The sequence below is a fragment of the Bos grunniens genome, chromosome 20 (genome assembly GCF_055505025.1).
Source record: "Bos grunniens cultivar Pamir isolate PY7600 chromosome 20, Bosgru_T2T1.0, whole genome shotgun sequence".
NCBI lineage: Eukaryota > Metazoa > Chordata > Mammalia > Artiodactyla > Bovidae > Bos > Bos grunniens.
In genome coordinates, this window is record NC_141184.1 from 43,132,684 (window position 1) to 43,154,960 (window position 22,277).

Consider the following 22,277-nt stretch of genomic DNA (forward strand, 5'->3'; position numbering starts at 1 on the left):
TGAGATCTTTTCTATTAAGTTACCACAGAATTTTCTAATATTCTAGTACCAAAGCATGTTATCACTTAATTGGTGTGTTGGTACCAGTAACACCAAAGAAAGGGGGACAAAAGGCATATTTTAACACTAAGCTTTTTAGGAAGTTGAGAAAAGAAGTCCATCAATATAAGCTCCTAGCTCACAGTTATCACTGATATTAACATAAATACCACTACAAATAACACAAGTTAGGTTTTTTCCCCAAAACTCTAAAGCCACTGTAATGTAGTAAGCCATAACATGAGAATATTATCTAAAAAAAGAAATCTTACCTGAGGGCTTCTTTTTCTTTTGAGTATACATTTCAAAAAGCAGAATAGCAGCCACTAAGAGAACAACCTCAGCAGCTATTGCACAAAATACTTTAAGGGGAACCAAATAGCTGAGCACGACGAGTTTAACGTGTCCTTCACTCTCCCCTAACTCGAATATTGCATGGCACAAGTAAGTTCCCTGATCGTCCTCTGAAAGTTGGGTTATCTTGAGCCTTGTTTCATTAGCATGTTTTCCACTGATCACATACTTATCATTCACTGGAACACCAATAGGAACCTAATATAAGGAGACATTAAAATTCATTCCTGTTATATTCCATAAAAAAATATATGTCCTGAATGATCTAGTTTTGAGTGAAAGCTATAAGACAGTACCAAGAAAACAGCTTAGTAGCAAAAGGGCATATTGAAATTTGTGAGAAGTTATATGTAACAGCCTTGTCTAACTCAATGAAACTATGAGCCATGCTGTGTAGGACCTCCCAAGATGGACGGGTCATGGTGTAGAGTTCTGACAAAACGTGGTCCACTGGAGAAGGGAATGGCAAAACACTTCAGTATTCTTGCCTTGAGAACCCCATGAACAGTATGAAAAGGCAAGAAGATAGGACACTGAAAGATGAACCCCTCAGGTCGGTAGGTGCCAAATATTCTACTGGAGATCAGTGGAGAAATAATTCCAAAAAGAATGAAGGGACGGAGCCAAAGCAAAAACAACACCCAATTGCAGATGTGGTGGGTAATGGAAGTAAAATCCGATGCTGTAAAGAACAATATTACACAGGAAATGGGAATGTTAGGTCCATGAATCAAGGCAAATTGGAAGTGGCCAAACAGGAGATGGCAAGAGTGAACATCGACATTTTAGGTATCAGTGAACTCAAATGGACTGCAATGGGTGAATTTAACTCAGATGACCATGATATCTACTACTGTGGACAAGAATCCCTTAGGAGAAATGGAGTAGCCATCATAGTATACAAAACAGTCTGGAATGCGGTACTTGGATGCAGTCACAAAAATAACAGAATGATCTCTGTTCATTTCCAAGGCAAACCATTCAATATCACAGTAATCCAAGTCTATGCCCTGACCAGTAATGCTGAAGAAGCTGAAGTTGAATGGTTCTATGAAGACCTACAAGACCTTCTATAACTAACACGCAAAAAAGAGGTCCATTTCATTATAGGTGACTGGAATGCAATAGTAGGAAATCAAGAAATACCTGGAGTAACAGGCAAATTTGGCCTTGGAATACGGAATGAAGCAGGGCAAAGGTTAACAGAGTTTTGCCAAAGAACACAATGTCATGGCAAACACCCTCTTCCAACAACACAAGAGAATTCTCTATACATGGACATCACCAGATGGTCAATACTGAAATCAGATTGACTATATTATCTGCAGCCAAAGATGGAGAAGCTCTACACAGTCAGCAAAAACAAGACCGGGAGCTGACTGCGGCTCAGATCATGAACTCCTCATTGCCAAATTCAGACTTAAAGAAAGCAGGGAAAATCACTAGACCATTCAGGTATGACCTGAATCAAATCCCTTACAATTTTACAGTAGAAATGACAAATAGATTTAAGGGATTAGATCTGATAGAGTGCCTGAAGAACTATGGATGGAGGTTCATGACACTGTACAGGAGGCAGTGGTCAAGACCATCCCCAAGAATAAGAAATGCAAAAAGGCAAAATGGTTGTCTGAGCAGGCCTTAAAAATAGCTGTAAAAAGAAGAGAAGCTAAAAGCAAAGGAGAAAAGGAAAAACATACCCATTTGAATGCAGAGTTCCAAACAGCAAGGAGAGATAAGTAAGCCTTCCTAAGTAATCAGTGCAAAGAAACAGAGGAAAACAACAGAATGGGAAAGACAGAGATCTCTTCAAGAAAATTAGAGATGCCAAGAGAAAATTTCATGCAAAGATGGGCACAATAAAGAACAGAAATGGTATGGACCTAACAGAAGCAGAAGATATTAAGAAGAGGTGGAAAGAACACAGAAGAATTAGACAAAAAAGATCTTCATGACCCAGATAACCACGATGGTGTGATCACTCACTTACAGCCAGAAATCCTGGAATGCAAAGTCAGGGGGCCTTAGGAAGCATCAGTAGAAAAAAGCTAGTGGAGGTGAAGGAATTCCAGTTGAGCTATTTCAAATCTTAAAAGACGATGCTGTAAAAATGCTACACTCAATATGCGAGCAAATTTGGAAAACTCAGCAGTGGCCACAGGACTGGAAAAGGCCAGTTTTCATTCCAATCCTAAAGAAAGGCAATGCCAAAGAATGTTCAAACTACCATACAATTGCATTCATCTCACACGCAGGCAAAATAATGCTCAAAATTCTCCAAGTCAGGCTTCAACAATACTTGCACTGTGAACTTATTGATGTTCAAGCTGGATTTAGAAAAGGCAGAGGAACCAGAGATCAAATTGCCAACATCCATTGGATCATAAAAAAAAAAGCAAGAGTTCCAGAAAAACATGTACTTCTGCTTTATTGACTATGCCAAAGCCTTTGACTGTGTGGATCACAACAACCTGTGAAAAATTCTTCAAAAGATGGGAATACCAGACCACCTTACCTGCTCTTGAGAAATATGTATGCAGGTCAAGAAGAAACTCTTAGAACCAGACATGGAACAACAGACTGGTTCCAAATCGGGAAAGGAGTACGTCAAGGCTGTATATTGTCACCCTGCTTATTTAACTTATATGCAGAGTACATCATGAGAAATGGTGGACTGGATGAAGCACAAGCTGGAATTAAGATTGCCAGGAGGAATATCTACAACCTCAGATATGCAGATAACACAACCCTTATGGCAGAAAGTAAAGAAGAACCAAAGAGCCTCTTGATGAAAGTTAAAGAGGAGTGAAAAAGTTGGCTCAACATTCAGAAAACTAAGATCATGGCATCCAGTTCCATCACTTCATGGCAAATAGATGGGGAAACAATGCAAATAGTAAGAGACTTTATTTGGGGGGGGCTCCAAAATCACTGCCAATGCTGACTGCAGCCATGAAATTAAAAGACGCTTGCTCCTTGGAAGAAAAGCTATGAACAACCTAAACAGCATATTAAAAAGCAGAGACATTACTTTGCCAACAATGGTCCACTTTTTCAAAGCTATGGTTTTTCCTGTGGTCATGTATGGATGTGAGAGTTGACTATAAAGAAAGCTGAGCACCAAAGAACTGATGCTTTAGAACTGTGGTGTTGGAGAAGACTCTTGAGAGTCCCTTTTGGACTGCAAGGAGATTCAACCTGTCCATCCTAAAGAGATCAGTCCTGAATATTCATTGAAAGGACTGATGCTGAAGCTGAAACTCCAATATTTTGGCCACCTCATACAAAGAACTGACTCATCTGAAAGACCCTGACGCTGGCAAAGATTGAAGGCAGGAGGAGAAGGGGACAACAGAGGATGAGATGGTTGAATGCCACCACTGACTCAATGGACAGGAGTTTGAGTAAGCTCTGGGAGTTGGTGATGACAGGGATGCCTGGCGTGCTGTAGTCCATGGGGTCCCAAAGAATCAGACACCATTGAGCAACTGAACCGAATTGAACTGATACATAACATAGCTCAATTCCAATCAGAGTTTGACCTTTCGGAGGTAGCAAACAAAGGAAAAGGATACTTTGCTTTAAGTGCTTAGCACTGAGTGTTTGAAACTACAGCATGCAAGTCATCATGGGTAAATAGTCTATTGAAAGTAGACATACAGGAAAATTCCATCCATCCAGGTTTCATGTTAGAATACATGACTAGTTGTTCAAAGTACTTCCTCCTTCACAAGTGCAGGCATACATTCATTAAATCAACTATTAAGTTAATAAAGCTATTAAACTGATCATTTCTATTAAGGAAGCTCCCTGGTTCTTGACCCTGGGAGTTCCTCAGACTGGAACGGAAATCTTCAGGCCTTTGAAGCTGATGTAGAAGGACTAGCAGACCTTCCTGTGAGCCTGGTAAGCAAGGTGGTCTGTATACTTTCTGTCTTTTCAAAGCTGAAATTCTCTGTCTTTCAATCAAGTCGGTTTCTGGAATTCACTGGGTTTTCTTCAGTCTTTTAAGATCCATACCAAGCTATTTGGGGGCTGATTTATTTAATTACTTAAATTAAATTTTATTCTTAGGCCATTTGCTGCCTTCATTGCTCTATCATTCAACTGCAGTGATCAATAAATGCTAATCTGAATACAAGTATTCTTGGAGATTATCTGATGAAGAACTGTGAGTTTATTATTTGCCAAAAATTATATCAACCTGGCTCTCTGTGCACAGCATTGCCTGTGATCTTGTTACAAAGGTACTCTCTAACTCAGGGCTGATAAATCAAAGCACCTCATGTTTAGTAGGCACCCCAGGTTGAGTCTAATGCAGATGGTTCATGTACATTTTGAAAAAACACTTGACCTAAAGTTTTGACTTGTACTCTCTTCGCTGCACTTTTCTTATATCCTAATATGATCCATGCTTGGGGCTAAATTGAGAGACCTTTAGTAAGATGGAAAGAAGCACAGACTGTATTCTAAAAGTTCAATATAATTATATTTGGCTATTTTTTGTCTAGTATGACATATGTGGGCTTTCCAGGTAGCTTAGCTGGTAAAGAATCCACCTGCAATGTAGGAGACCCTGGTTCAATTCCTAGGTCCAGAAGTTCCCCTGGAGAAGGGATAGGCTACCCACTCCAGTATTCTTGGGCTTCCCTGGTGGTTCAGACAGTAAAGAATATGCCTGGAATGCAGGAGACCTGGATTCAATCCCTGGGTCGGATGATCCCCTGGAAAGGTCATGGCAACCCACTCTAGTATTCTTGCCTGGAGAATCCCCATGGACAGAGGAGTCTGGCAGGCTACGGTCTATGAGGTTGCAAAGAGTCAGACAGGACTGAGCACTTGTCAGCAGCAGCATGTTTTTCTTAATATCAGGTCTTTGAAAAGCCATTCATTTTTAGTAGGAATTTAAAGTATCTGGCTTCCCCTAGGTACCTGGAGGCATGAAAGAGGTCAGTGACACTAAAAGAACCCAAAACCTAAGTTTAAGTTACCTAATTTTCATTCTTTCCTTAAATAGTGCCACTATATTGCATTCTATCACACATGTGTCCAGAGACAGAAGCAGGAAAAGATACCTTCCTTTTTTTCAAGTTACTTTCATGAAATGATAAGGAAAAAAAAGAATCATTTTTGTTGGGGTTATACCTAAGCTTATCAACTAAAAATGAATTGTAACTTTCAGTGAATTTAAATAAATTGCTAATTGTAAAAACAAAGCACCAGCTAATGAAACATTGGGAGTATCTTCAGATATATAATGTAAAGTGCTGAAAACATCAAACAACTCCATTCATCACTGTTCTTTCTCCATGATCATGTATTTAAGAACAAGATAAGAGAAGTAGAAATAGTCCTAAGAACTTTGAGTATAATACAATCTTATTACTTATCAAATAAATGTGTTTATTTTGTAAGTCAAAGAAATATTATCTTACCTGTACACTCCCATTGCCACCGTACCAGGTCCAATTTAAAGGAAGACAATCTTGACATTTACACATCAAGACAACTGAATCCCCCAAGTAAGTGATCAATGGTTTGTTTTGTCCATTAATTTCAGGAACTAAGGAAAATGTAGAAATATACATATTACTAAAAAGTCTGAATGGCGGGATGTATTCAAGTTCAATATAATTTATCCTTTCATTTTTTCATTTATATATGATTTTCTTTCTGTAGTTTTAGTTCTATATAAAATGAATCAATGTACAGTATTTAGGATGGACCATTGTAGTAGGTAGGTTCTCTGCACATTTAATGAGAGGAATAGTCAGTTCAGTTCAGTTCAGTTCAGTCGCTCAGTCGTGTCCAACTCTTTGCGACCCCATGAATTGCAGCATGTGAGGCCTCCCTGTCCATCACCAACTCCCAGAGTTCACTCAAACTCATGTCCATGGAGGTGGTGATGCCATCCAGCCATCTCATCCTCTGTCGTCCCCTTCTCCTCCTGCCCCCAATCCCTCCGAGGATCAGAGTAGGTAGGTAGTGCAATGTAATTGTCAGTAGTCTTGCCTGGAGAATCCCAAGGACGGGGAGCCTGGTGGGCTGCCGTTTATGGGGTCGCACAGAGTCGGACACGACTGAAGTGACTTAGCATAGCATAGCATAGAAAGAGAAGAAAGGTCTTCTATTATGAGCCTAATAACAGTTATAAATATTGTAATAAACTGTTACATACTTTGGATATGAAAGAAACTTGATGTTTTTCAAGTCTATTTTTCCGTCCCACCTACTAAATTACTTTAGAACAAATATTTCTCTTAAAGTTTACCCTTAGATGGCACTTAAGTAAGGAGACAAAATTTTTAGGATTTAAAATTCTTAGTTCATACAAATTTATGAAAAGGGTTGGAGAAGGTGAGAAGATGAGAAACAGAGGAAATTTAAGAAAGAAAAGAAAGAAAATGAGATTAAAAATTCTTTCATGTTGTTTTGTTAAAAAAAAAAAAACACCTAATAGTCACTGTGATAATCTATTTCATAAAGTTAGAAGCAGATGCCATTAATAACAGACTAAAATTGAGTACTAAATGTAGAAAAATTAAGTTTTAAGGCTATGAATAACTTGGTATGTGTGTGCTAAGTCACTTTAGTCGTGTCCGGCTCTTTGCAACCCTATGAACTCTAGCCCTCCAGGCTCCTCTGTCCATGGGATTCTCCAGGCAATACTGGAGTTGGTTGTCATTTCCTTCTCCAGAATAATTTGGTAAGAAAATTAAAACAGAACAACATAAGCAAAGCAATAAAGGTCAACCAGTAGCCTCCATGATGAAATCAATTCCTTCTGATGGACTTCAAGGGATATATTAGAGAATGTACATTTATACTGGAGATAGAAACTTATCAACAAAGATGACTTTTGTTGATATTTTTTCTTTTACTAATTTTAGCAGGTTTTGTGTTTTGTTTTTCCTTTTTGTTGGTTTGCTAGCAGAGAGTGTTTGAAATTATGTGTACATTTTAATAATATTATGTTGACAAATTTTATAGATATTGTTTGCTATTCGTTATCCTATTTTTAGATTTTATTTTGGGGAGGGTCAGGGTGGAAAATGGAAAGATCAATTTTAGTTGCTAAAATTAGGTTTCCAGATTAAATATATTTTCTAAATGCTCTTGGCTTTCTACTCCCCAAAGATAACTGAGCATTTTATGGATATGTGAATTATAAAGATGAGGAAGGGGAAAATAATCATAATAACTAGAAAATAAATTCTGACTTCTATATCCACTTGTATGGGCTTCCCTGGTGGCTCAGATGGTAAAGAATCTGTCTGCAATGCAGGAGACCAGGGTTTGATCCCTGAATCGGGACGATCCCCTGGAGAAGGGAATGACAACCCACTCCAGTATTCTTGCCTAGAGAATTCCATGGACAGAGAAGCCTAGAGGGCTACAGTCTATGGAGTTGCAAAGAGTCAGACACAACTGAGCAACTAACACACACACACACACACACACACACTCCTCCACATAACCACTTGTATAGGGGATAAAAATAGGGTTGGATTTCTTCACAGTTTGTCTTTAGGTGATGAACGTTATAGTGACGAATGTGGGAAGTCTTCCATTTTCCTTATGGTTTCACATGGGGCTAAATACAATTGCACACATCACCCTCTCCTTCATCAGTAAATCTGCCCAGCATAGTGTTGAATGAGGCACTGCTAAAAATAGAGATGCAAGAGAGAAAGATATATCACCAGTGCAAATGGTCCAGAAATCTTAAGATGGCAGAGCAATCTATAAGTCAATGATTACTGTACCTGTTATAACCAAGCAAACCCATTTAGACAAGATGGAATGAGGTATAATTTTACATTAGCCAAATGTGTGAACTGCCAATCATAATTTATAATCACCCCCACTAACAGTTTATGAGCACCTAGAAAGGTACCACTAGGGCGCTCCTGAGGAAGGAGAGACATGAGACACACGTGACTGTTGTGACTGAGCTCATCCCAGTCACAAGAAACTGGTGAGCTGATCTTGCCAGAGAATATTCTGAGCACTCCTTCTGAGAGCCTACTAGTGTCCCATATTCCCTTTCAGTCACCATGAGGCTGAGGGACTTTAAGGGAAATGTGGTCATTATTTGTCCATTTCAAAGATCAGACCATGAGTGTTTGAATTAGTCAGCACAATGTGACGGTGACGTGACAAACATAAGATTTAGGTCCGGGAAATATCTGAGTTAGAATTATAGTTTCAGTGTCTCTAGCGTTGAGGACATAGGCAGATTATACCCCCCCCCCCCCCCCGCCCCGCACAGTGTTACTGTAAAGAACTAAGTACAGGAACATAATATATCACATTGCTTGGTGTAGAGCAGTTGTTGTGGTTTAGTTGCTAAGTCGTGTCCAACTCTTTTGCGACTCCATGGAATGTAGCCCACCAGGCTCCTCTATCCATGGGATTTCTCAGGCAACAATAATTGGAGTGGATTTCCATTTCCTTCCCCAGGGATCTTGCTGACCCAGGGATCAAATCCACGTCTTCTGCACTGGCAAGTGGATTCTTTAACGCTGAGCCACCAGGAAAGCCCTTGGTGTAACGTGAACACCACAAAGTTCAAACTTTTGTTGTGTCCATGTGCTGGTACTGCTCTTCTTAATAGAGCTTTCTTATGATTTATAATGCCCATGGCCTTCCTACATTAGCCAGCTTAATGGTGTAGATTATTGTCATGTGCAAGAATGATTTCTAGGCCATGTGGAAGACAGAAGAAATAAAACACAGAATGAAAAGAGAACTGGAAATTCATCTGAATTCATTTCAGAACTTTAAGAATGTATGAAAACACCTCTGAATGAGGAAAAGCATCCAAACTGAGTCTTTTACAGAACACCCAGCTAATCTGAGAAAGGTGATTTAAATGATGGAAAATAAAAAATGAATTCACAGGGGACAACGTCCAGAAGAATGATGAAACAGTAACTTTGAGATGCTGGTGGTGGTACCAATTCATTCTTTAATAATATATATATTTAAAAATTTGCTGTGAAGCTGTAAAACAAATTCTACTGTTTGAAAAACTCATTCAAGTCCTTGGCTAACAAAGATGAATAAGAGTTTGTTTGTATAAGAATTACAATTTAAGTATAAATTAGAACAATTTAAATCAGGGGACCTAATTACCTCTCCTTACCATAAAAAGAAATGAAATTGGTTAAAAGTTAAAAAGAAATTATTGTTTCCAGAACTATGTAGTATATGGAGCAGAAAGAATAAATGGAATAATAACTTTACATATTATTATAAAACCTAAGAATATAAAGAAAATGGCCCATTCAACACATACTGAATTTAACAAGGCAGAATACAGCAAGTAATACTTTGATACACTGTGAGCTAAATTTTTAAATACTATTCATGTGTCTTTTTATAATACAAGTAAAGAGGGTATCTCTCATGTAAGTGTTGTTACTAGATCATTTTTTTTTTTATCCAGTTCAATTTCCTCTGTGGCTACTCCTTCAGGGCCATTTGAAGGTCCAGACAGCACTCTAATAGAAGAACCCATACAAGAAAGGAGAAGGCAATGGCACCCCACTCCAGTACTCTTGCCTGGAAAATCCCATGGATGGAGCAGCCTGGAAGGCTGCAGTCCATGGGGTCACTGAGGGTCAGACACGACTGAGGGACTTCACTTTCACTTTTCACTTTCATGCACTGGAGAAGGAAATGGCAACCTACTCCAGTGTTCTTGCCTGGAGAATCCCAGGGACAGGGGAGCCTGGTGGGCTGCCGTCTATATGGTCACACAGAGTCGGACACAACTGAAGTGACTTAGCCTTAGCCTAGCCATACAAGAAAACCAGAAGCAAAGCTAGCACCCAAAAGAAGACTGACTGTACATACTGACATGAACATGAGAACTGTATTTTAAGTTCCTGAAAAATAAGACAATAACTTTAAACGTCACAATGTTAAAAGGTTTAATTTAGCCTGAACCAAAGAACATATTTTATTTCGTTTTTCTTATGGTAGAGCCAGTTTCCTCAGGAGGCACTGGAGAAGAAGACAACAGAAGTCTGGGGAGAAGCTGGATTGAATTCCCTGGTGACCTCGGTATTAAATTCCCTACTCTCATTCAACCCTCCAGTTTTTCAGTCCTAGATGGGGGTGAGTCCTGGATGGGTCATATTCCAGGGCACAGATTGGGCCTTGTTTTCTAAGGCTAGGAATCTGGAGGTATAAATAACTCAGCTTCATACTCAGCATGTTTTTTTCTGGTTTGGGAGGGTCTCTCCTCCTATCTGGGGAAATAAGTACCAAATTGAGCTTGGACTGTGAAAGCATAGGTGACCGTGCTTCGGTTTAAGGTTAGTAAGACCTAATTGAGAAAAAAGAAGCCACCCAAGGATTTCAGCAAGGTTTGCAGCCAGGTCTGGCCGATAATGAGATGTTATTTTTCTCTGGTGTCTCTTTTCTGTGTGTATTTCCATATTTGAGATTTTGCTGTGAAGAGGAACGACTGTGCCAGGTAAGAATGGAGTTATTCTTGGGTCTCCTGACAAAACATTATCAGCTCAGGAGCACTTTCCAATCGGACTCCATTCCAATATTCCCAAGAGCTGACATGGTTTTACTACTAAATGGAGTATGAGAACACAGAAGTACTTTGAGGGATAAAGTCCTACCTGGAAAGATCAACTCTACTTTTGGAGAGGCCTCAATTAAAAGACTGGCTTCCCTGGTGGCTGAGGGTAAAAGAATCTGCCTGCCAATGCAGGAGACATGGGTTCAATCCCTAGGTCGGGAAGATTCCTTGGAGGAGAAAATGGCAACCCACTCCAGTATTGTTGCCTGGAAAATCCCATGGAGAGGAACCTGGCAGGCTACAGTCCATGGAATTGCAAAGAATCAGACACGACTGAGTGACTAAGCAACTAAACACCTGCAGATTAAGTAGTTTTGAGCTTGGTTAACATAGAGATTCTTTTCTGAAGCCACAAGGTTCCTTCCAAACCTCAGATGGAACAGAGCCACCCTTCTTGAGTTCCACATGGAGAGGTACAACATCTACATATTTGGCACTGCTTTTTCATACTGTAGCTCTGATACAGTTATTTCTGGAGTCAGGCTAGGCTCACCTTAAAACAACCACTGCTTTGAAGATAAACTGTGAAACTGGTTTGGTTGAGCACCAGTTAAGGGCACAGTTTCTGCTTTCCCAGCTTGTGGATCTCCCAGACACCTATTCTGCTTTTCAATTTCAGCATTAATTTTGGAAATTAATCAGGCCATGCTTCAGCATGGGAATGTGTGTTGAAATATGATCAAAATATTGAAAATTCACCCACAAGCTAAGAATCAAAAGTAGACATAGGTAACATTTGAGACGGCAGAAGATACATTGGCCTGCAGTAAGCCTCTAAGAGGCACAGGCTTGGAAGGCATAACTGGTAGCTGAAGGGTGCTTTTCAAGAAAATCCTGGGTATTTTATGAGGTTTGGGTGAGGAACACATGGATATGCTATGAAAGCATCCCAGGTTAAATGTTAACTGCAGATAACTGGCAGTGACTGAGGGATACCACAGGGAAACAAACACATTCTGTATTCTTTGCATCTCTTCTGTTTCCTTGATGATACCCTAAACTAAAAACCAAAGTGATATTAATCACTGCTCTGGTATGCTTTCTTTGGCTGTTAAGAGTGATGTGCATCCAACTTAGAAAAGGTACTATACTCAGGGAACACTGATTTGTTCAAACCTCCAGAGGTAACAGCTGGTTCTGGGTTTCTGCTTATGTTTAGAAATATTTACGAATAGAAGGACAGTGTTAGAGCATTCTAATGTGTCCTGTTGACTTTATGGGACTCTGGATAAAGTAGGACACACACTCTTTGGGTTGAAAGAATTCAAGTTTTAAGATAGTAAATTTGCTGATTCAGACATGTCAAGGAAGGTAAGGTCTAGGAACCACTTAGTGGAAGTGAAAGCCCTATGGAGCTGTAAGCTTAGAGATTTCTATTTGCATATTTGTGGACTAGAAAACATCAGCCTGTATCACTTTTGGCTCAAGGATATTTAGGTGTTATTGAATTAGAAAAAGATTCTCCCATGTAGTCAAAGCCAGCTAACTAGCATTCTATTAATACACTATACACTTCTATCAATACACTTTGAAGCTGAAGTTCCAACTGTTTCTATTATTCTGTTCTTCCCTACTTTGACTTGTTGGATGCTCCCAGGTGAGGACAGATGGCTGGGAGAAGAGAGGTTTCATAGCACTTGGTACTATCAAAATCTCACTGTGTCTTCTAAGTTCTTTGTCCTATTACTTATTCTTTACCAACAAAATTTCTGCATCTTGGTACTAAGAACTTTTAACACTGATTGTTATTATAGACATGTTCAGTATCCACTTTAGAATATTTCACCTTCTGCTGAAAAACATGGTAGACCACCACTGCTCTTTCTCAGTGAAAGGTAATCACTGACATATTAGCAGTTGCAAGCTTCAGGTGTGACCTTTGCTTTCTCCCTATACTGTCACCAACAGACAAACACACAAAGTCAGCAGGTTTTTTTCACAACATACTCATCAGGGATGTTCAGGTTTTTTATAATCTTGTAGTACAGTCAAAGATGGAAAAGCTCTATAGAGTTAGTAAAAACAAGACCTGGAACTGACTGCTGCTCAGATCATGAGCTCCTTATTGCAAAATTCAGGCTTAAATTGAAGAAAGTAGGGAAAACCACTAGGCCATTCAGGGATGGGCTAAATCAAATCCCTATGACTATACAGTGGAGGTGACAAATAGGCTCAAGGGATAAGATCTGGTAGACAGAGAGCCTGAAGAACTACGGATGGAGGTTTGTAACATTGCACAGGAGGCAGTGACCAAAACCATCACAAAGAAAACGAAATCCAAAAAGGCAAAATGGCTGTCTGAGGAGGCCTGACAAATAGCTGAGGAAAGAGGAGAAGTGAAAGGCAAAGGAGTAAGGTGAAAGATATATCCATCTGAATGCAGAGTTCCAAAGAACAGCAAGGAAAAATAAGAAGGCCTTCCTAAAAGAACAATGCAAAGAAACAGAGGAAAACAATAGAATGGGAAACATGGGAGATCTCTCTTCAAGAGCATCGGAGATCTCAAGGGAACATTTCATGCAAGGATCATGATAAAGGACAGAAACAGTAAGAACCTAACAAAGCAAAAGAGATTAAGAATAGGTGGCAAGAATACACAAAAGAACTTTACAGATAAGGTCTTACTAACCCAGATAACCAGGATGGTATAGTCACTCACCTAGAGCCTGACATCCTAGAGTCTGAAGTCAAGTGGGCCTTAGCAGGAATTACTAATTTTAATTAGAAAAGACCTTGATGCTTAGAAAGACTGAAGGCAAGAGGAGAAGGAAGCAGCAGAGGATGAGATGGTGAGATGGCATCACCAACTCAATGTACATGAATTTGACCAAACTCCAGGAGACAGTGGAGGACAAAGGAGCCTGGTGTGCTGCAGTCGGTGGGGTCACAGAGAGTTGGACACGACTTACTGACTGAAAAACAACAGTAACAAATCAACCAATTCCCATAAAAGGAGAAAGAGGGACTTTGCTGATAAACTGTTTGGAGGTCTCAGGCGCATGCACTCCAGTTGACTCATGTAGCAGAATTTGGTGGGGGGCGGTGCTCAATTAGAGGATAAAATAGGCTCAAATAGAGGATAAAACGGGCTTTTCATCTACACTCAATTGAAAAGATAACCTTTCTTAGGAAAAGTCATAAACAATCCACATGGAAAAATAGTAATACAGGATATTTGTAAAAATATACACTAGTCTAGAAGTCTTATAAGATCTAAACAACCATAATATGAATTATTCTCAAGTGCTGTTAAATTATACTCAAATGAAATAATTCCTCCAAGTAATAGTCACCCGAAATAAACAGAATTATTTTACCAACAAGAATCTTGAAGGGCCCAAATTATTAATTATATAAAATCTTTAAGATATAGGACACACTTAAAAGTTACACTGTTAAGTGGGCATTTAAAACTAATACACTGAAAATAAACTGTTTCAAGAAATCTATCAAAAGCAAAAAAGTACATATTCAGTGGCTCTTTGTATTTCTCAAGCACTTGATTTCAAACCTAGACCTTGTGTAGGTGCTTCTAACAAAAGCCAGCATCAACCTAGTTACTCAAAATAGATATAAATCAAGAGGCCGCCTTTAAGACTGGCATTAAATTTCTTAGTGTTAAAGTGTTAGTCACTCAGTCATGTCTGACTCTTTGCCACCCCATGGACTGTAGCCTATCAAGCTCCTCTGTGCGTGGAATTCTCCAGGCAAGAATACTGGAGTGGGTAGCCATTCTCTTCTCCAGGGACCTTCCCAACCCAGGGATCAAACCAGGGTCTTCTGCATTGCAGGCATATTCTTTACTGTCTGAGCCACCAGGGAAGTCCCAAAAACATGGTACATTGTAAATGAAAATGCTTCTCTTCACATTAGAGGCCAGAATGATCAGTTCCAAGTAGTAATGTAAGAATTTATTATGAGTGCTAATAAGAAAAAATGAATTTAATATTCAAACTTTGAATAGGTATGACAGTACATACTTCTAGAAAACCGTGCTATTTAGAAGAAGAGAAAAAAGCAATTTTTAAAGCTGAATCTCCTGGAGGCACTTTGAGCCTCAAGATTTGATAGGCATTTCCTCAAGACCTCTAGCCTTTCTTTATGCATTTAAAGGAGACACAATAAATTGTTTACTAGGGTTGTGTGTGTCCACAAGTTTAGTATCTGTTAGCTCATTAGAATGGTTGCAGTGGGCAGAGAAAAAGACTGGGGAAAGAAAGGAAAAGAAAAAAGAAGAAAAGAAATAAGGGAAGGAAATTTATACAACGTATCTAACACTCACTAGGTTAAATTAGGCAAATAGAGGAAAGATGGTTAAAAGAGAACATCCATGATCAAAATAATCAAAAGATGATAACAGATTCTGCCTTTGCCAAGACCAAAGTGCATAAATACAGAATTTATTATATTTATTCAGTAGGAACATATACAAAACCACCTGAAGGAAATGAGTCTGCTTGCAGAGGGACTACAGGGAGGCATGAATGAGGCAACGAGCTGAAATCATGACTATGATGGAGCCGGCCATCCTGCTACTGATGGGACTCTGGGGACAGTATACTTGGTCAGAGCAGCTAGCTGTTAATATCATAAAATATGATTTTTTTGTGAAGATAATTACCCAATTTGAACAACTAGTCTATATTATGAGATTAAGACCTTTAAAGTTTTGGTTTAATGGTGGCAAGAGAAAAATACTTTGACTTTCCCCCCTGCCCCCCATAGGGGAGAGCTGTGGATTACAGCCTAGGGTTTGGCCTTATTTGATTAAATCAAAAGCAGGCACCCTTTATGCATCCCCGTATTATTTTTAAACCTTATAGGTCCCTAAAATCTCAAGTTCTAGAGCCACTGACACAGAATACCAAAAGCATAATCTCACAGGTTAGGAGTGCAACTCAGACACCCAGAAGAATATTATGAAAGCTCCGGGTTTAGAGAGCTAAATAAATAAATAAATTCAAAAGAGTACTACAAGAAATGTATAAATGACCTGGCAGCCTGGTCTTTCAAACTAAAACCTGTATTTTCAACTGGGAAGGCACTGGGAAACTCCATTTTCAATATCACCACTTATAATTCCACGGAAAGTGTATGATGACTTTCTTAGTATTGTAATAATCATTTTAAAATTTGAGGATTCAGAATTCTATGAGTATCACGCTAGATTACTTAAAGTTATTACTCTATAAATGATTAGTACTGACCTTTCAAATTAAATGTGCCCCTTTGTTGCTTTTTCTCGCCAAAGAAACAAGAATAGCTTCCCATCTGTTTGCTGTTAATGACGGCGACCCTAAAGATAATTTATGTTATTAATACAGGCTTAGTTCTCAAAAATGCTTCTTAATGAACACCAAAAGACTCAGCCTTTGATCAAAATTTTAAAAAAGAAACAATTCTGTAAATGTGCAAATTAGAGTATTAGCATACCATTCAAGCGACAGCAAATGAAAGAATGCTCAGTCAGCAAAAGTATCTGGAATTTAACCGATTTCATACAGGTTAAAATCGTGTATACTCACCTATGTTGGGTATACAGGGTGCCTCCCGTTGCATTGACGAGATAATTATCCTCAAGTAGTTTATCACCTTTCTTCCAAGTCACATTTACTGAATTTAAATCTCCAGATGGTGTGAACTGGCATATGAGCTCCACATTAGAAGGTCTTTCTAAAGTGATATTTTTTTCTACTGGCATATTGGAGTGTTCTACTAGCCACAAAATAAAACAAACGAAAAAAGATGTACAAGTTACATTTAGGGGAAATTCAACATATAAAAAGTTTAAATAATCAACAATAGTGCTATATCTACAGTTACCTAATGTAACATTCCTTTGAAGCATTATTCCTCTGTCAACACAGATTTGGTTCCCTTTATTATTTTCTTTGATAGGCATAGCTGGAAAAAAAAGGTTTGTTGCAACAGTAATAGAATCACAAAAGCCTAACTCTAAGATCTTAATCTACTCAAACTTTTGCTAGCTGACAAGGATATAGGGGGAAGAGTTCTATTTAAAGAAGTGTCATATGCTCCTGACCGGGTAGAAACAGTACAACTGGAAACACAAAAACTAGTGGCAACAGATGGAGAAGGCAATGGCACCCCACTCCAGTACTCTTGCCTGCAAAATCCCATGGACGGAGGAGCCTGGTAGGCTGCAGTCCATGGGGTCGCTAAGAGTCGGACACGACTGAGTGACTTCACTTTCACTTTTCACTTTCATGCATTGGAGAAGGAAATGGCAACCCACTCCAGTGTTTTTGCCTGGAGAATCCCAGGGACGGAGGAGCCTGGTAGGCTGCAGTCCATGGGGTCGCTAAGAGTCGGACACGACTGAGTGACTTCACTTTCACTTTTCACTTTCATGCATTGGAGAAGGAAATGGCAACCCACTCCAGTGTTTTTGCCTGGAGAATCCCAGGGACAAGGGAGCTTGGTGGGCTGCCGTCTATGGGGTCACACAGAGTCGGACACGACTGAAGTGACTTAGCAGCAGTGGGAACAGAAAGGAGTGACTGTTGTAACTCCTTTTACTGATCATGCTATTGGTAGTTACTACAAGAATGTTTGTGATTATACTTTGTATGATATACTAATTCTCTCATTCCCAGTTTTCTTAAATCCGTAAGAACTTGTAGGAATGGGATAAAGATGCAGTTGTGGGACAGAAGAATTTAAATAAACATCCTGCAATTCTGAGTTTTCACTGCATTTGAAATACCAGTACAACGCCATTAGGTGATATATCTATGTATTAATAGGAAGATGTAAACATTTATTTATATATATATATCAAACTTTAGGAAGATACATAGAGCCGACTTATTAAAATTTTGAACAGTGGTAAATTAAAAACAAAAATCAAGTATGCACACTGCTCTTTCTATACTAATTGTACCACTGGTAACCAAATAAGAAAGAAGGATAACTTTCTCTTTATAGAATTTCAACAAATAAATGCAGAAATCACAGAAACAGGCATTTTGCATCAACCGCTGCAATCATCTCAACAACAGAATTGTGTGTCTGCTGAGGAGGAACACCACATTACCTAAGAATTAAGTTTGTCCAAAAAAAAAAGTAAAGTGGAAGGGAGCCCTAAAACTAAGTCTCTCAATCCAATGACTAGTTTTTGGGAAATACAGAGAATAGAAAAACATTTTAAAACATGCATTTTAAAAAAAGTAAAATAAATTATAATATTTAGGGATGTACACCTAAGTGATAAAACAATCTTAAAAAGCACGGAAGAGACTATACAAAAATCAGACCAGTGATGCTTACTTCTACTGGGAAGGAAGAGGCTGGGTTTGAGAGAGGACATTGCTTTATAGAAACATTTTCCATCTCATGTTCAATAGTATAGTATCATTAAAAGCGTAATACAGAGCCAAAACGTAGAAAGAAAAAAAACTGAATTTAAAACAGCATAACATCACTCTTAATTACATTTAAAACTTTACAAAAATGCTTCTTTAAGCAATGGCTAGGTGCAAAGTTTTTCGAACAGTGAAGTACAGCTAGTGTGAAGCGCTTTGTGAGCGAGCACATGCTTGAAATGACTACCCATGTAATTCCAAAACTGCTGAATTGAATTTTATGCCCAAAAAGCAAAACAAAACAAAACTCCTAGGTATGGAAAGACCTTAACAAAATCCAATTATACAGGAGAAAAAAATACGAGTCAGATAAAACTGAAGGGATTTATACATTTCAGCAGATGTACATGCACAAATTATACTAGGTACTAGTAACAGGAGAAAATGTTTCTAGATCTGCTGTATTTGGTCCTGAGCTTCTGTTTTCTGTAAATTTTCCTCGCTCTAGGACAGCCATAAATCCTAGTCCTGTCTGTCAAAGAAATCTACTTCTTCCTAAGAGTCTCTGTCTATAGAATATTCTATCCTGCCACATTACAGAAAGTGCTTTCTCTTGGGTTAAAAATGGCCTACTTAACCTGATGACTTCTTTCCAAGCGTGTTTTTGTCTGATGTCTTCGAAACATCAGATGTTGCCAGAGACTACCTCTATGTGCTCAGTCATATCCAACTCTTTGCAACCCTATGGACTGTAGGCCACCAGGCTCCTCTGTCTATGGGGATTCTCCAAGCAAGAATACTGGAGTGGATTGCCATACCCTCCTCCAGGGGATCTTCCCAACTCAGGGATCGAAACCAAGTCTCCCACATTGCAGGTGGATTCTTTATCATCTGAACCACCAGGGAAGCCCCACTCCTCAAAATTCCCTTTGTGTGCTCAGTCACTAAGTCATGTCCAACTCTTTGGGACCTCATAGTCTATAGCCCACCAGACTCCTCTGCCCATGGGATTCTCCAGGTAAGAATACTGGAATGAGTTGCCATTTCCTTCTCCATGGGATCTTCCTGACCCAGGGATGGAACCAGTGTCTCCTGTATCTCCTGCATTGGCAGGAGGATTCTTTACCACTGAGCCACCTGGGAAACCCGAAATTCCCTTAACTTTGCTCTTGTTTCACAATCCTAACATTGTGAAAATGTGTACATTAATTAATGTGTACATTAATTCTTCCAACTACCCCTAAATGTTGTTCTCCCTTGGGACTTTGCTCTCTAGTCTTTTTACTTTTCAATTTGACCTTCCCATGTTGGACTCAACTATTATTTCTAATATCCTTTATTTGTAAAACTGTTAGCTCCATTCAAGACTTTCTTCCTGACCTCCAGGCCCACAGCTCCAGCTGTCTACTGAGCATCTAAATCTAGATATCCCAAATGTTCTTCAGTTTCAAAAGGGCCAAGGGAGATGCATTAGCCTTCTCTTCTCCTGACCCCTAAGAAAATCACATCCAGTAGAATTCAGTTGATTTTTATCTCTGAAATGTAAGATTTGCCCAGTTGTCTCTAACCCCCTTACTTAGAGGCTTTGATGAGATTGAGAACATGCTACCCCCAAAATATGGCACCTTGGTATACTAACTATCTTAAGCTGAAGGAGTTTGTGAAAATAGCAGAAGCAGGAAGGTCACTGGCATTCCCTTTGCCCACCTCTCCTGAAACAGCTCATAAAACCCTGATGCAAAGGTGCCCTCTCTGTACCTGGGGGAAAGGAGCATCTTTATCTCCAAAGACAAAGGGACACATAGAAGAATTCTAACAACAGGATTTTCTAAATTTCTCCCAGTTTATTACATGTATCTCATACTCTCTATCATATTCTCCTACAACTATTCACTTTTCATCAAGCCTAGCACAAAAATATGCAGATTTAACTGTTTCCTTGGGTCTTCATTTCCTTATGAAGGATGTGTGTCACATAAAACTTACATTAAATTAATATTCATGCTTTTCTCCTATTAATCTACTTTTTCAGTTTAATTTTCACACCCAGTCAGGGACCCCCTAAGAGGGTCCAGGAAAACCTTCTCCTCCCCTACACTTTCATTATCTTTCACCAGGACCAGAAAAATGACTTCCTAACTTCTCTTGACTACAGTTCCTCTTCTGCTTGTTCTCTATAACAACAACAAAGTTGTCCTTCTAAAGCAAAACTTGGATTATTTATCTGCTCTGATTAGATACCTTTCATCTGCCAAAAAAGGGGGGGGGGTATTCTTTTTCTTTTAATCATAGAAGGAACACTTACCATGAGACCTACCATCTCATCTGTAGGCACACTGCTGTATAGTAGAACTGACTCATCTTGCATAACTGAAACTTAGTACATTTGACTAATACCTCCCCATTTCCCCCTCCCACTAGCCCCTGGCAACTACCACTAAATTCTTTGCTTCCATGAAACTGTCAGTCACTCACTTGTGTCTGACTCTTTGTGATCCCATGGATTGAAGCCCACCATGGTCTTCTGTTCATGGAATTCTCCAGGCAAGAATACAGAGGTGGGTAGCCATTCTCTTCTCCAGGGGATCTTAACTTAGGGCTCAAACCTGGGTCTCCTGCATTACAGGTGGATTCTTTACCATCTGAGCCACCAGGGAAGCCCTTGCTTCTTTGAATTTGACTATTTTGGATACCTCATGTCACAACAGCCAAGATACAGAAACACTCCATCCATCCCTCAGTGATGAACAGACAAAAACAATGGGGTATATACAAACAGTGAAACATCACTCAGCCTTAAAAAAGAAGGTAATTCATTCAGCAACAATATACAGCAACACTGATGAACTCTAAGGACACCATACCCATGGACACCACACCATGTGAAATAAGGCAGCCCCAGGACAAACACTACACAATTCCACACATATGGAGGGGTCTGCATCTCTGTAGTCTCTGCTCATAGCAGTCACAGCCTTTGCTGGTACTGCATGGCTCCTCAGAAGACTGAACTGGTTTGGTTTATTCCCCTCCTTCATTTCTGAAAGGAAAGCTGAGTTTGTAAAGAAAGTCTCAGGAAGTCAAAATGTCTAGGACATGTGGCAGACATGAGCATGGTGGACATGTGGACATGCACCATCACTCAAATCTCCAAAACACCCTTTCATATCTGACAAAACTCTGCTTTAGGGATAAAGTCTTTGTAGACATCTGTGAATCTCTTTCCCAGGTCTGAGTTGAGTTTACTCCTGCTGAATGCTGCTCAGCCCAAGTCTTAACTTCTGCAGGGTTCCCCTGTTCAGAGCGAAGAGAGCTGAGCCTCGCTGCAGGGCAAGAGATGCTCAAGGTCAGAGAACCCAGAAAAGGCAATTTGATTCTTGCATTATATCTTTGGCCCCTCATAAGGCTGATGACAAACTTTTCTGGGGAGAACTGGCAGAGAGATGCCGTGCCATTATCACTCCTAGCAGGAAGCAGTGTAGAGGTATTTATGTTCCAGAAGGTGGTTCCAGGGCACCACGCTCTTCTTGGTGATGTGGTTAACTGGAGCCTCCCAACATAGCAGGAAGTTAGAATATGAATCATTCCCCCATTTCACAAGAGAGCAGCCTGATGTCAGGGGCTCTTGTAGGGGGAGGGCAAAACAAAGTATACTGGACACTTCAATTTCCCCATTTATAAAATGGGACAATATATATTTTATGAGACAGTAGAAAGGATTAAATGAGCTATCATGAAAAAGTAGTAATCATATAACATAGTAATTGCTGAATAATTACCCACTTCTTTCCTCTCACCATTTATCTCACTGGTGGTTATAACAAAGTTATCATGTATGTTGCTAAAAGTTATATATTAATTATATCATTTAATCCTCACAGCAGTTCCACACTGTTAAGTGCCATTATTCTCTCACTATTTCATGGATGAGGAAGCTAAAGCAAGCAGAGTTTGAC

General features: G+C 39.4%; 1 protein-coding gene across 14 annotated transcripts in view; it reads right to left on the reverse strand.

Moving 5' to 3' along the window:
- The window catches only part of EMB (embigin), a 167,325-nt gene that overhangs the window by 44,793 nt on the left and 100,255 nt on the right, over nucleotides 1–22,277 (reverse strand). For 4 of the 14 annotated variants that reach the window (XM_086362557.1, XM_086362552.1, XM_086362554.1 and 1 more), the window contains exons 5-9: nucleotides 16,820–16,900; nucleotides 16,522–16,711; nucleotides 16,204–16,292; nucleotides 5,829–5,956; nucleotides 312–591 (exon numbers count right to left, since the gene is read on the reverse strand). In XM_086362557.1, the coding sequence (XP_086218683.1) occupies nucleotides 312–591; nucleotides 5,829–5,956; nucleotides 16,204–16,292; nucleotides 16,522–16,711; nucleotides 16,820–16,900 (768 nt within the window). The remainder of the gene's footprint in view (nucleotides 1–311; nucleotides 592–5,828; nucleotides 5,957–16,203; nucleotides 16,293–16,521; nucleotides 16,712–16,819; nucleotides 16,901–22,277) is intronic. The other 10 variants (XM_086362561.1, XM_086362566.1, XM_086362563.1 and 7 more) reach the window with 3 other exon arrangements.